The 14,018-nt window shown below is 38.4% G+C and overlaps 1 protein-coding gene across 1 annotated transcript; it reads left to right on the plus strand.

Annotated features, from left to right (window-relative positions):
- The first annotated feature begins 7,934 nt into the window (after positions 1–7,934).
- On the plus strand, positions 7,935–9,738 carry stx11a (syntaxin 11a). The gene is made up of 2 exons (XM_033988355.2): positions 7,935–8,122; positions 8,843–9,738. Exon 2 carries the CDS (start codon positions 8,848–8,850, stop codon positions 9,733–9,735), a length of 888 nt encoding a protein of 295 aa, XP_033844246.1. The 5' UTR covers positions 7,935–8,122; positions 8,843–8,847; the 3' UTR covers positions 9,736–9,738.
- The last annotated feature ends 4,280 nt before the right edge of the window (positions 9,739–14,018 follow it).

Consider the following 14,018-nt stretch of genomic DNA (forward strand, 5'->3'; position numbering starts at 1 on the left):
TGACCCTACAGTGACCAGTCTGCAGCAGTGCACTCTGGGAATGGTGCCGTGCCTTTCCCCTCTCAAAGCATGACACTGCACATCCCGTGTCCTGGAGTCATATGAGAAACACCTTCTATCAACTCATGACGGATGATATCAAACTAAACAGCCGTTTCAGTAAGTTTACAGAGGATTTGGTCATGCACTCATACCAATCTGTGTATACTCAGTTGAACAGTTATATAATACTTGAAAAAATAAAAGAATCTTCTGCTACAGTGATCACAACTGTAACTAAGGGCCAATCTTAATACCTCAACAGTCCAAATATTATTATTTATTTGTAAGTGTAATAATGTTTAATAATAATGTTTGTAATAATGTTTAATACTGTTCAGGTTCAGAGGTCAAAAATATCCACTGTGATTTTCTAACTCATCTAACAATTACTTATCCAGAGGGGGACTTGCAAGTCATGACTTGGACTCGAGTCAGACTTGAGACTTGACTTGATCAAACTGACTCAGACTTGGGACTCGACCTGGATTGGGCCATGTGACTTGAGCTGAATTGATGTTCTCTTCCAAAAATGATCTTTTTAGAAAACATTTTTCTCTGTGCAGTTGATACATTTGTTGCTTAATTTTAAAGGAACAAACTGGGACATGTCCCTCCCCACTTCTCTGTTTGTTTCTAGGGATAACTGGGTTACTCGGGATAATAACTAAAATACTGTGATATTGTACATACACAATACACATGTCTTACAATAATACTGGGGCTGTCACAGTGAATTGGATTTCATGCTCCCTCGCTTAAATGCATCGTTTTGTTGCAGTAACAGCTAAAAACAGAGGGGACTACATAGACCATGGTCTACATATACACAATGAAATAACTTTTTTAAACACTTTCAAATCATAATTCTTATGGATTATGGCAGTAATGGTTCACACTGAGATCTTTTTAAAAAGGAAAAAGTCACATATTTACAAGTCTATTAGCCTCTCTAAAACATTGCAATAAGTCCTGTGCTCGGGTCTCTGCACTGGCTTCCTGTAGCTCAAAGAATAGACTTTAAAGCAGCTCTGCTTGTGTATAAGTCTCTCCATGGCCTAGTACCAAAGTGCATCTCCGACATGTTAGTGCCACATGAACCATCTCACACTCTGAGGACATCAGGGACCGGCCTCCTGCTGGTGCCTAGAGTCAGGCCTAAACATGGAGAATCAGTGTTTCAGTTTTATGCAGCTAAAACCTGGAACAGTCTTCCTGAAGATGTGAGACAGGCCTCTACTTTGACAAAGTTTAAATCCAGGCTTAAAACAGTTCTGTTTAGCTGTGTAAATGACTGAAAGGTTTTTATTCTGCACTCTTCTGTTTTAATGTTAATTTTATGGTAATTATTTATGTTTTGATTTGTGTGATTTTAATGTTTTTCTTATTCTGTAAAACACTTTGAATGACTTTGTGTATGAACTGTGTTAAACAAATAAACTTGCCTTGCCAATAATTATCGTACTGTGAGATTTGGCTATTGTTACATCCCTTTTTGTTACCATGACTTTTTTTTTTTTTTTTTTAACAATTTATTAATAAAAACAAAAAATACAAAAATACAAGCTATATTTTTTACTTCAGTTTAAAGACTTGACATGACTTGATGCTCAAAGCATCAAGAGGACTTGGGACTCTTGGACTTTCCTGTCCGTGACTTGAGACTTGACTCAGACTTGTGGTCAAAGACTTGCAATTTGCTTGAGACTTGCCAAACAAGAACTTGGTCCCACCTCTGCTGCTATCACCAAATATATAGAAATAGTGTGGAAAAATAGGCTTTGCTTGCAGTTCACTAGCCACTTGATTGTTGTAAACTTAATTGCCCCTGTACAGAAATGTCCCCCCTGCATTTGACAAGCAGGCACCCACAGGACAGGGTCATTGGTCTAAGGAAGGTTCTCCTCAAAAGGATTATTAGTAAAATGCAGTCATGCAGGATCCAGCTCAAATCAAAATGATCTTTGGATTAAAATGGGAAGCACCTGATTTGCCCGAATCACTGAGGCAAAACAGACTTAAGTCAATTTGAATGGGGACATGAGATATTACGTAATGATATCTAGAGCACACAGTGAACCCAGAGGAAACTCTCAATAAAAAAACAAACATCCATATGGGTATTTATACTGAACTGTCTGACTCAGATAGATGCTTTAAATCACAGTACAAAAGCACAAGACCCTACTCTGAGTGTAAAGTGTGGGCCCCTGACATACAGACTTCAAAAACCCTTTTGCATTTAGTATCTATGTCAAATCCAGTTTTCTCTTAAAAATGGGTAAAATAGATGTTTTTCCCCTCCATCTAGTGTATTGTAAAAGCAGTTCAGACCACTGCAGTCTTTGCATAAAAACATTTTATTGACTGCAAAATTATAAGAAAAATGAGAGTTATGTGTGTAACTACGGTTCTTTTAATCCCAGATCAGTAGAGATAAAAGAACACACAACAAAAAGTTGTTCAATTTCTACTTGTGTGTGTTGTTTCTATTCCATTATAATTTATCATTCTTATAAAAATTCTTTTTATGGAACTTTTGCTCTGGAGCCAAAACTCACTGATAAACATCGATTTAAATTTTTTTTATTTAGGCCCTGTTTATCTTATACTTGAGATGGCACAAGAAAAATCTGTATATTTGACTGCTCTAACTCCCATTTGTAGAAGTAAAATACTGAGTAACCCTGGGTCTGAGGACAGGTGGACAGTGAGGCACTTTGAAGCGTGAGATCTGGGGGCTGCCTCAGAAGCAGGACGACCTCATGACAGATATTGATGCAAATTGGATCAGATGCTCAATGCAGACACTGGGGCTGTTATGTGAACCTCCGCTTGGCTCTAACAAGTTGAATTAATCTGAGTCACAACTTTAGGTAACTCAAAACAGCTGATGTTTTCACCGCTCCCAAAGCAAACCCAGAGAGTTTTTGGTTTGGTCAGAAATGTCATATAATGTTCTGACAAACTTTTCACTCTACCTGTTTTATTTATAGTGTAAAAAATAGACACATAAAGAAGGCGTTAAAAACCTAACTATGAATTTCAGTGGACCTCTATGTGCCTCAAGTATTCAGTACCAGATTAGATCTAAGTATGTATGCATATTTGTGATACTGTAGACTCACAGTTGATGAGAGATATTTCAATTATGATTAGAAAATGTCATTTTACAGTCTCTGGCACGTGCACCTTTCTGCAGACATACTGTTGATTATCCCCAAAACCATATCAAATTAGATGACATCTGCAGTGCCATGAAAATAGTACCATGTCCAATCATCCGTTTTCTGCTTTTTAAAATGCTCACACAGTCCTGGGTATTTATCAGATCCAAATATCTCAGTCATTTTCTTTAATTATGGCATAAAATCATTGATGGTAAGTAGTGGCATCTACCAACTACTGGAGGATAAACAGTTCAGCTCTCATCCAAGCACTATTATTGTATTTGTGGACAACACTTCAGTCCAATCACAATTTATTTCTATGTAAGTCATTAGTTACACAAGAAAAGGCATCAGGCTTGAAAACCTGTCTCATCACTAAACTGTTTCACCATGTGACAACCACTGACTTAAACGAAGCAACAACAAAGTTTTATTTCTCCAAATAACGATTTATTTTAAATGTTCTGCAATTCTGTGAACCTGTTTCCTACTTCTGATTCAGATGATTGCTGTTGTCCCTAATTTCTTACATAACTGCAAACCTTGATCTGATCTGAGGTCTGACTTGTGTTGGTTTGATTTGAGTTTGATCAGAACACTCCATTGTTTCTGAGTGAAGCAGCTTTGGACTCGTTAAGCAAGAATGTGTTCTTGGCACATTCACTATAAACAGTCTCTCTGTATTTATAGAGCTTATAGTCTGGCTTCTCACATAACAAATCCTTTTGAATATATTCAACCTGTGCAGTACATCGTCTATAGTTTTCCTTATTAATGTAGTAATATGTAGTTTAAGGTGGTACTACATGAAAATATTGTTATCCATCCATCCATCCATTTTCTTCCGCTTATCCGGGGCCGGGTCGCGGGGGCAGCAGTCTAAGCAGGGACTCCCAGACTTCCCTCACCCCGGACACGTCCTCCAGCTCCTCCGGTGGGACCCCAAGGCGTTCCCAGGCCAGCCGAGAGACATAGTCCCTCCAGCGTGTCCTGGGTCTTCCCCGGGGCCTCCTCCCGGTGGAACATGCCCAGAAAACCTCCCTAGGGAGGCGTCCAGGAGGCATCCTAAGCAGATGCCCAAGCCACCTCAACTGGTTCCTCTCGACGTGTAGGAGCAGCGGCTCTACTCCGAGCTCCTCCCGTGTGACCGAGCTCCTCGTCCTATCCCTAAGGGTGCGCCCGGCCACCCTACGAAGGAAACCCATTTCGGCCGCTTGTATCCACGACCTTGTCCTTTCGGTCATTACCCAGAGCTCATGACCATAGGTGAGGGTAGGAACGTAGATTGACCGGTAAATCGAGAGCTTTGCCTTTGGACTCAGCTCCTTCTTCACCACAACGGACCGATACAGCGACCGGATCACTGCAGACACTGCACCGATCCGCCTGTCAATCTCACGCTCCATCCTTCCCTTACAACAAAATATTGTTATATTGGAGTTAATGTAATTATATTGGAGGTGGTAGTTGTACCTTGTAACAGTAACGTCATATTAACCCCAGTTTGTTGTGCAATAGCAGTGAACATGAGGAAAAGAGACTTCTCATCCTCGTCCTGAAAGTGAGTGCTTTACAGAGAAATAAGGAAAGGAATGATTTCTGATAACTTACTTCTTATTTGAAACATTTTGCTGATAACATATTTTGGAGTAATGCATCACTCACATGTTCATGTTGGACTCTGCTGCCAGAAACTGAAGCAGCTGATTTCAGATAAATTCAAGCAGAGTCTCTGAGTTTCCCTGTAGCCGACTATGAATAGGCTCTTCATGTATCTGTTTTAATCTATGTCTGCATCTGATACACATATGTTATGTTCATGTACTTTCTCTGTAGAGGGGCTTTCCCGTTTTAAATGATCACTAACATTATGCATCTATCATTTAATGTATGTATTATTTTCTTCTGTGGCCTAATGCAAAAGAGTTAAAACAATTCCAGCACATTTAAAGCATCACTCACATTTTAACACTCGACTTTGGAAAATAGTAAGTGGCAGTCAGGGGAACATTTTATTTTCAAAAACATGTATTATGATGAAGGACACGGTTAAGCTAGAATTAAGTCATTTTTTATTTATTTTCTGCAAATGTGGCTTGCAGAATAAAACTTCATCCGAAGTCGCGGACACTGTTAAAATACTGACATCTTCTGGACAACACAGGCAGTGCAGCAAGGACTGCTTTTTGGCACAATTTGTCAGTTCATAAGAGGAGGCTGTTGATGGACATATTAAATTCTGGATACAGACTTACTGAAAGAAAATGCTAGACTTTTTTCCTTCTCATCGTGGGAGTTTGCTGTTAAAGTCACACAGCAGATTCTCCCCAGCCTGAAGCACTGACTCATTTGTAACTTAGTGGAAATAACCATTGACACATAGACACCAAGTATAAGACCAACTTCCTACTCCTCGCCCACGATTTAAATTTAGTCCTTCTTATGCTGCTCTGAATAATCATCACAAGACTGAAATACATGAGAGGCTAAGGTCTTGGATTGCATGAGAGTTAAAGGTGAAAATCATTGCATCTAGTGTTTTAAAAGCACAATTATGAATTTGCATGCTAACAAATATACTATGGAGCTTTAAGTTTGCATTTAAGTTCAAGCTACTCCCTTTTCACAGATAAAAAAAAACTTTTTTTTTTTTTTTTTTTAATCTAATGAGCTCTTCCTATGAATTTATCTGATAGACTTTAGGTTTCTTATATCTATTTTATATGCTTTCAAAGTAAATCACAATATATTTTCCAAAAAAGTAGACAGTACTGCAGGAATAAAGTTATTACCAGAGATGTCAGTTTATATGTGAGGGAAAAGTTCTGCAATGGAGAAGCAAATTCACATAGTTGGCAATAATAATAATAATAATAATAATAATAATAATAATAATAATAATAATAATAATAATAATAATAATAATAATAATAATAATAATAATAATAATAATAATAATAATAATAATACATGAGTTATTATAGGATCAATAGGTAAATCATTATATCCTGATGATTTGAAATTTTGTTGTATTTGACTGTATAAATACTTATTAACAACACAATGGCTAAATTCAACGTATAACATGAAGTGCCCATCTGCAGTGAACCCTCGCAAAAAGTGTAATGTCATTGCTGGTGTTAGATTTTTATCACACTAGCTTGCAGTTGCTAAATTCTTTGGTTGTGACCTCATTGGCAAAGCAATAATGCATGACTTTAACTTCCTATCTATAGTCATAAGATGTAAAGATCACTCAATAATGATTTCAAAGTTAGGAAAGGAATGGTTTTATACATAGTGTGGGCACAGGCTAGTTGGTGTGAAAGAGAAAGCAGGGCAGAGGAGAGTATGAAGGAGGGAGAAGATTGCAGTGTTTTGATGTTTTTTTGTACACTTATGGCACAATCACTATTCATGCAGGGTGTGTACTTGCCCTAAAGGTACACTGGCTTGTTGATGAGTAACCAAACTGTAGAACTAATGTTTCTAATGTGCTTGAATGAAAGTGTTCTTAACTGTAACTCTCCTACGAACTGAATGGTTTAGTTGTTGTTGCTTTTTTGGCTGTGGTGTGTGTTTGCATGTCTGTATGTGCATGTGTGTTTCATTCTGGTTAAGTTTATTGCACTGGAAAATGTGGGCTTATTTGGCCTGAAGGAGAGCCTCCTCCTGTTTGTTTCCATGGAAATGTTGTTCCTGTGGCTATAATACAAATTACTCGATGTAAGTCAGTTATACGTGAATTGCATGACAAAGATTGACAACGGTGGTGATAAATACATTTTTTTCTTCTCCAAGACATGAGAGACTACTTGTTACACCCCCAAAAGGCCCATTCAGACTCCATGGAGGTCACCCAATTCCCAGGCCAGAATCATCCAACTTCAAACCCCACAAATTCAACATGACATCCATGACCTAAAGGAAATCCAGTTTTACATGCTAAACAAGACAGTGTTAGAGCTATTGCCACCAACATTTAAATAAAGCTCAAAATCAAACCTAAAAAGCCACACGTTGCTGAGCTCATAGTTTTTTACCTGCCTCAATGATGCAACCCCCTGTTCTAGTAATGAAACTGAGTTGATTCATAAGGTTCATACAAATTCAGGGCACGAGGAGCAGTTGGATCCAGATGATTAAGGGGTTGTGGGAATTGTTTTTGGATGTGGCCATAATTACTCAAGTGCAAAGATTAGTAGTGGAAATGGGCTCATAAAGATATGTCCGTACAGCCTATGGTCCAGACAGAGTGTTACAGTGGTTAAGGGGTGAGGAGTCTGCTAATGACTTTTGGCTGCCTTCCACAATTCAGAGACAAATAAAGACAAAAACACATTCATTCCACCTTGAACAAAAACAAGATTATCAATGTTTTTGAAGTGTCTGGGACAACACTGATAACAAAACCATCACTGATCTGGCCCATGAACAACACAAAAAGTCCAACCATTCCACATTTAATAGATGCAAAGATATGTTCAAAAAGGCGTTGACTTGCCTAACTTAAGTTTTGTACCCTTAAGTTAATTAAATTGAAGCTAAAATTGCTACTGTTTATAGACATTTTTTCTGACAGTATGGCAATCAAGTGAGAGTTAAATGCTAAACAATCGAATAAAGAGGTGCTTGGTTGGTTCTTCCTCTTTTTCTATAATCTGTCGTTGCTGAATACTTCACACAGTAGTTTCAGATGCGCTCTTTCTGTGGGAGGAAGGCGTGATCTTCCGCGTTGTACCTGCTGCATCTGTGCGCGCGTGGAGCAGAAGCGAGAGCGCACGGACACGTCCGGTGCACAGGGTGAGATGCGGCTTGACACTGTGTGTTGAAACATGGTGATACAACCCCCTGAAAGAGGAAATGTGTATTTCTATATGTGAATCTTCTTTGGAGAGTTGAGTACGAATAAGGTAGGTTAAGGATATATATATATATATTTTTTTTTTATTTAAGTAGACAATGACGTTGGATTCATTGTTAGTTGTTTGAAATGTAAATAGTTTCCTCCTGTAAGTGCATCACGTTGAATCATCGCTGTGTAAACTGACGCCCTTTAGTTAATTATTGTGAATAATGAGTAGTTCAATAATTCGTTGTGTACTTTCATTTAGTTAACACGATAGCTACCCAGGCTGGACAAATGATCAGTGGTCAAATGATGGCACACCCATGCAAACAGTTCTCTTCCTATGTAACAGACCAAAAGACTCAAGAACAGAAGTAGTACTTAACAAGATTCTGAAATATTTACAATGGGACTTTTCAGTAGTGACATCATTTCAGGTCAACAAAAGCCCCTTTACTCACATTGACATTTTATTTACTGCAAATCAACTCAGTCATTAAGATGAGAAACCAAACCACACAAAGGCTTTACAAAGAATGACTGAAATAGAAGTTAAAGGCACAATGTCTCCATGGTATGCTATTCTTTGCCTGGAGTATCCCCCCCCTCACAGATTTGCAACTTAGCCTGGTGGAGTGCTTGTCTCCAAGGCGATTAATAAGGTTAATGCTATTTTATGTGATGGAACATTCTAGGCAAATGAATAACATCTCCATTGAGACAAGCAGGCTGAAAAGTTACATAGTGCAAGTGGCAAGTGCTTTTATTTATTTTATTCTTTCAGGTAAAATGAAGGACCGACTATTGGAGATACAGGGTCTAAAGGTGGAGGAAGAGGAGTCTGGTCCTGATGAAGAACATGACTCAAATGATGAGGACCTTGATGAGATACCTCTGCAGCAGCACGCAGTGGTCTTCCAGGGAGAGGACATTATGGAGGGCATCTACAAGGAGGCCCAGAGTATGAGGAAAGAGATGCTCCTTCTTAAAATGGACGTCAAGCGCCTGGGAAAACAAAATACCAGATTCTTGACTTCGGTGCGGCGAATCAGCAGCATCAAACGAGACTCCAATGCTTTAGGAAGAGATATCAAAGCTAGGGGGGAAGCCATCTATAAACGATTGGAAAATTTGAGCAAACAGAGCAAAGAACTGGAAGAACAACACGGCCCAGCTTCAGCTGTGGTTCGAATGGTGCGGTCTCAGTATGTGTCTCTAACCAGAGATTTTCACGAAGCCATGTCTGAGTATAACGAAGCTGAGATGGTCCAGAGGGAAAACTGTAAAACACGGATACAGCGGCAAGCCGAGATCATGGGCAAAGAAGTGACCAGGGAGCAGATAGATGAAATGATCGAGACCGGAAAGTGGAATGTTTTTTCAGACAATCTACTGCTAGAAGGGAGGAGTGCACGATCGGCCCTGAATGAAATAGAGAACAGACACAAGGAGTTACTGGAACTAGAGAGTCGCATACGAGACATACATGAAATGTTTTTCCAAATGGCATTGCTGGTTGAGGAACAAGGAAGCATGATAAATAATATTGAGGCAAATGTGTGTGCGACAGAGGACTATGTTGCCAAAGCCACAGAGAAGATCACGCAAGCAGTGAGATACAAGAAGAATAATCCATGTAAAAAGCTCTTCTGTTGTTGCTTTCCTTGTTGTAATTAGTAATCAGATAAAGTCATTCAGTATAATCAAACCCTTATTATATCCATAACAATATGACCATCGATGGGCTCGGTGAATCACAAAAATGAATGTAATAGGATAATTTTTATGGAAGCTGTTAGTGAATGAAGAAAAGATCCATCGTTATATTTAGTTGCCAAAACAGGAAATAAGTGAAGACTTGAGCAAGCCTGACAAATTGCGATAGCTTGGTGATTGTAGCTCTTGACAGATCTCAGACCAGATGTTCTATCTTAGATTACAATTTTAGTATCTAATGGACAATATGAAGTTAAAATTTGTTTACATTACATTGATAATTAAATTTACCCACACTTGGTTTTCAGATTATAATTAAATTAGGTGGAAATGTAAGATAGTTCCTCCTGGGTCCATCTGTGTTTGCCTTACATTAGTTTGATGGATGAGAAATCTGATAAAGGTGGTGCAGTGACTCACCTGGTTCTGCATGTTTACACAGGGGCCCAGCTTTGACTAGAGCTCATAAACATGTCATTGCATCTATCTCTCCAATGCACACAGTTTCTCCACAGCACCACTGACTTTTCATAGGTTTTATAATGCCCACATGAAAGGGACAAGCCCCATAACAGAGACTTTGTAATTCATTTTGGAGGCACATGCATTTATTGTCAGAACATTGGAAGAAACACTTGGCAGATCATCCTTGCATGTGCATGCTAGCTCTGCCAAAGAACCACACAGCAGCACTCTTTGGCCGTTGCAGGAGCACAGAGATAAGGTTAGAATACAACCCTTTACTTTGTATCGTACTTCTTTTATTGTATTTATTAGATGGTCCTTTATGAATCATTTCTTAAAACAGAACAAATATGTAGGTTATCTTTGGTCTTCTCAGCACTGTTACCTCAGCAGCCACATTTTTTTTTTTGTTGTGTCATGGTTGTGGTATTTAGTTTCATTTAGTTTGAAGTTCACCATTGTATATTTTTTCATCCTCCTCTATTCAAGCACGAAGACCTACTACTATTTTGATCATGTTTTACATATATTTTGCATAGTCCTGTATAACATGGTTGTTCTTATGTTCTATAACTTGTCTTATAAGTCACACAGTATTTAAGAAATGTATTTCAAAATTAAATCTTGTCTTATTTATTTGGAGCAGGTGATAGTTGGGAAACATGAAACTGGAAGTGGCTGTGAATGCAAACTGTTGCTAAACATGTCTTGTCTTTAGAAATGAACCACAGATCAGATGTGGTTTTCTCTGAAGGTTAAGAGGAGATTTAGTAACTAGATGCCAATGGTGTAAGTATGGTATGCGTGCATTTATAGAAACTAACTACAAAAGATTACTGACCCTGTATAAAAGAGGAAAAGAGTTTATTTAAAACCCAAGAACATGTACTTTGGGACTTCTCAGAAGTGATAACCTTTAAAGTTTACTTGTAGAATATATAGTTTTACAAAAACATTATTTGAATAAGAAATGCTAAGAAAAACACTTAACTGTGACTTAAATTAGTTATCAATTTGAGAATTTTGTTATTAATCCAAACTATATATTTTAAATGTATGAATACAGTCCCATTTGTAAAACAAACAAGGACACATCTGCATTAGTTTGAGACATTGCTGATGTTTTTATTTTAAATCTTTTATACAGGTTCAGACAGAGTCTGAGACCCACTGGGACTCACAGATGGGCTAACACATTTTCACATATGCCTATCTATAGCCTCTTTAGAGAACAGAAACTATATAATCGTTTTTTCTGTTCTTCTTAGGTTGTTCAAACCAGTAAGATTAGAACACCAGGAGAGGGTTTTGAACCTATGAGGATTTTTCGTTCATTGGATCTTAAGCCCAACACCTTAACCATTCAGCGATCTTGATGTTGTGACAAACACCTTAGTCAGGACAATGTTGGCTACAACAGATTTCCAATCTGATGGTCCCTTATGTGTGATGGGCCAGTGAACAGGAAAATGAAAGACAATGCCTTACTAGAGCTAACAGATATGAACAGGTGAGCTGGAGGTAAATAAAGGAGGCCAGCCTTATATCTGCAGATGATCTGCTGTTCAAACAGAAACCACTCTGTCTACCTCAGAAGTTAACTTGTATGTTTCTATTGTTACGCCAGGCTCACAACAGTATTGACAAATATGATGTAATACAGTTTAGGGATGTGCCTGACACAAAAAAAATAGGAAGCTAAACAAACATTTGTGAAAGAATGGCCTAATAAATTCAGTAGGCTTAGAACACATGAGGGCAATGAAGTTTTCTGAGCCAGATTAATCACCAGTGTGATATTAAGTTTCTGGAATGACTTTGGGGTCAGTTTTTATGCACAGAATTTAACATGTGTATTCAAAAAAAAAACCCCCAAAAAAACAAACAACAACAACAAAAACAAACAAACTGAAGCTATAGTCTGTATGTGCTGTTGGTTTTGTATAGACTATAGCTTCAGCTCCATCTAGTGACAAGAAATACAGGCACAGTCAAGCCCAATCTTTTTTTTTTTTTTTTTTTTTTTTTTTTTTTTTGTGGGAGCATGATGTCCACACCAAAGTCCAGACCCATATAGAGCCTAAAATGGGACCTATAGGCTCGTGCCCAAATATCTCCAGCTGTAGTACTGTGTAGGGTAGGGCCTGGACTGGTTTAGCCTCCTACAGGAAAACTATAATAACACAGAATCAGCTCTATGACTAAACCGTAAAGCAAATAATGATGAATAATGAGGTTTCATATCAGACTTAAATTGTGTTTAATTTACTTAATAGTTGAGTGAACAGTTCAGAAATAAGTAGTGGTTGAAAATAACTGTTTCATGTAAACTATACATTGGCAACTATCCTGATTAGATGGGCTCTTATAAATTTTTGTATATCCTATCATCAGAAACACTGCGGTGGGGAGGAACTTTACTGAATGTCCCTGAAATCACTCTCAGTTATGGTACCTATGATACTTTTTACACCTTATTACTTATTACTGTTGAAAATAGTATTCAAGAGGAGATGAAATATTTGCATGGTAATCATAGGGGCCTTCCTTGAAGAGACACCCACAGCCACAGTGATTGACCCGGGCTTTGGGGTAGCTGTGGCCCATCTTCAGTAGAACGTTCTCTAGTTTAAAGTTGTGATGGACCACACTGTTGTTGTTCATATGGATCAAGGCTTCCACCATCTGTCTCAGAATCGCTTTTCCTCTTCCTCCAGCACTACTCCTTTGGGCACTTTATAATGCAGCAGGTCCATTGCTGGATAGGGCTGTTCCAACACCAGGATGACCTCCTCTGGGAGCTCGTAGCAGTCCAGCAAAGTGACCACAGCAGGACAGTTCCCCTGAGGTACTTTAACCATCAGAGCCACCTCATCGATCAGGCTATATTACACGCCATTTTGCACCTGATAAATTCAAAAGCATGTTATTTATAATGCTCTCTTGCATCTATTTAGTTTTTTTTTTCTTTGCAGAAGTTAAAGGTGTATAATTTCATTTACCTCTTTTTTATAATAGACTTTGTCCTGTGGGATGTGTTCAATAGCTGCAAATGTTAGTGCTTTATATTTTGGGATATTTTGGTGTCATTTTGAAAGTTATAATAGCCATAATAAATGTATACAAAGTAGGCATCATGCAGACATATGCCCGCAAACACAGAGCCAAAGCCTCCACTGCCCAGTTTGTACAGCTCACAGTACTTGGACACAAAGTCACCTCTACTGGTGCTGACCTGGTAGCTTATGTCATACAGTTCATCCTCAGGAGAACTTCTGCAGCTCTCAGGCAAATTCTCAACTTTGGCCTTTTTGAGGTCGACCTCAGGCTCACACTGAGCCTTCCTTTTCCTCGGGACGACAGTCTGTCCCTCCAGAGGGACACAGGAGTCCATGTCAATATGATCATTAGTGAAAACTGGCTCAGGGTATCACAAATACGTTTCTTTCTTTCTGTCTTCTTTCTGTCGTGCTCAAACCAATGTCTACATAAACTTTGTTTATTTTCTCAGAAAATCTTGTGGTATTTTAAACAATGAATACACTAAATAAACTACATTTGTACTTTCATGAATATCTGCATTTTGAGTCTGAATCTGATGTCTCTGCTCCCTAAACCCTGACATACCTGGACTTTTTGCACTGTTCTCATGTTCATAGATCCAGCGCCTCTTTGTGGCTCACAGTGGTCTCATTGTCTCTATTTTGGTAAAGTACTTTCTCTCTCTGCTTGGTCTGTCTGTAAAGTGTGTTTTATTTATATCTGTAACCTTTGTAAAT

The sequence above is a fragment of the Periophthalmus magnuspinnatus genome, chromosome 22 (genome assembly GCF_009829125.3).
Source record: "Periophthalmus magnuspinnatus isolate fPerMag1 chromosome 22, fPerMag1.2.pri, whole genome shotgun sequence".
Lineage (NCBI taxonomy): Eukaryota > Metazoa > Chordata > Actinopteri > Gobiiformes > Gobiidae > Periophthalmus > Periophthalmus magnuspinnatus.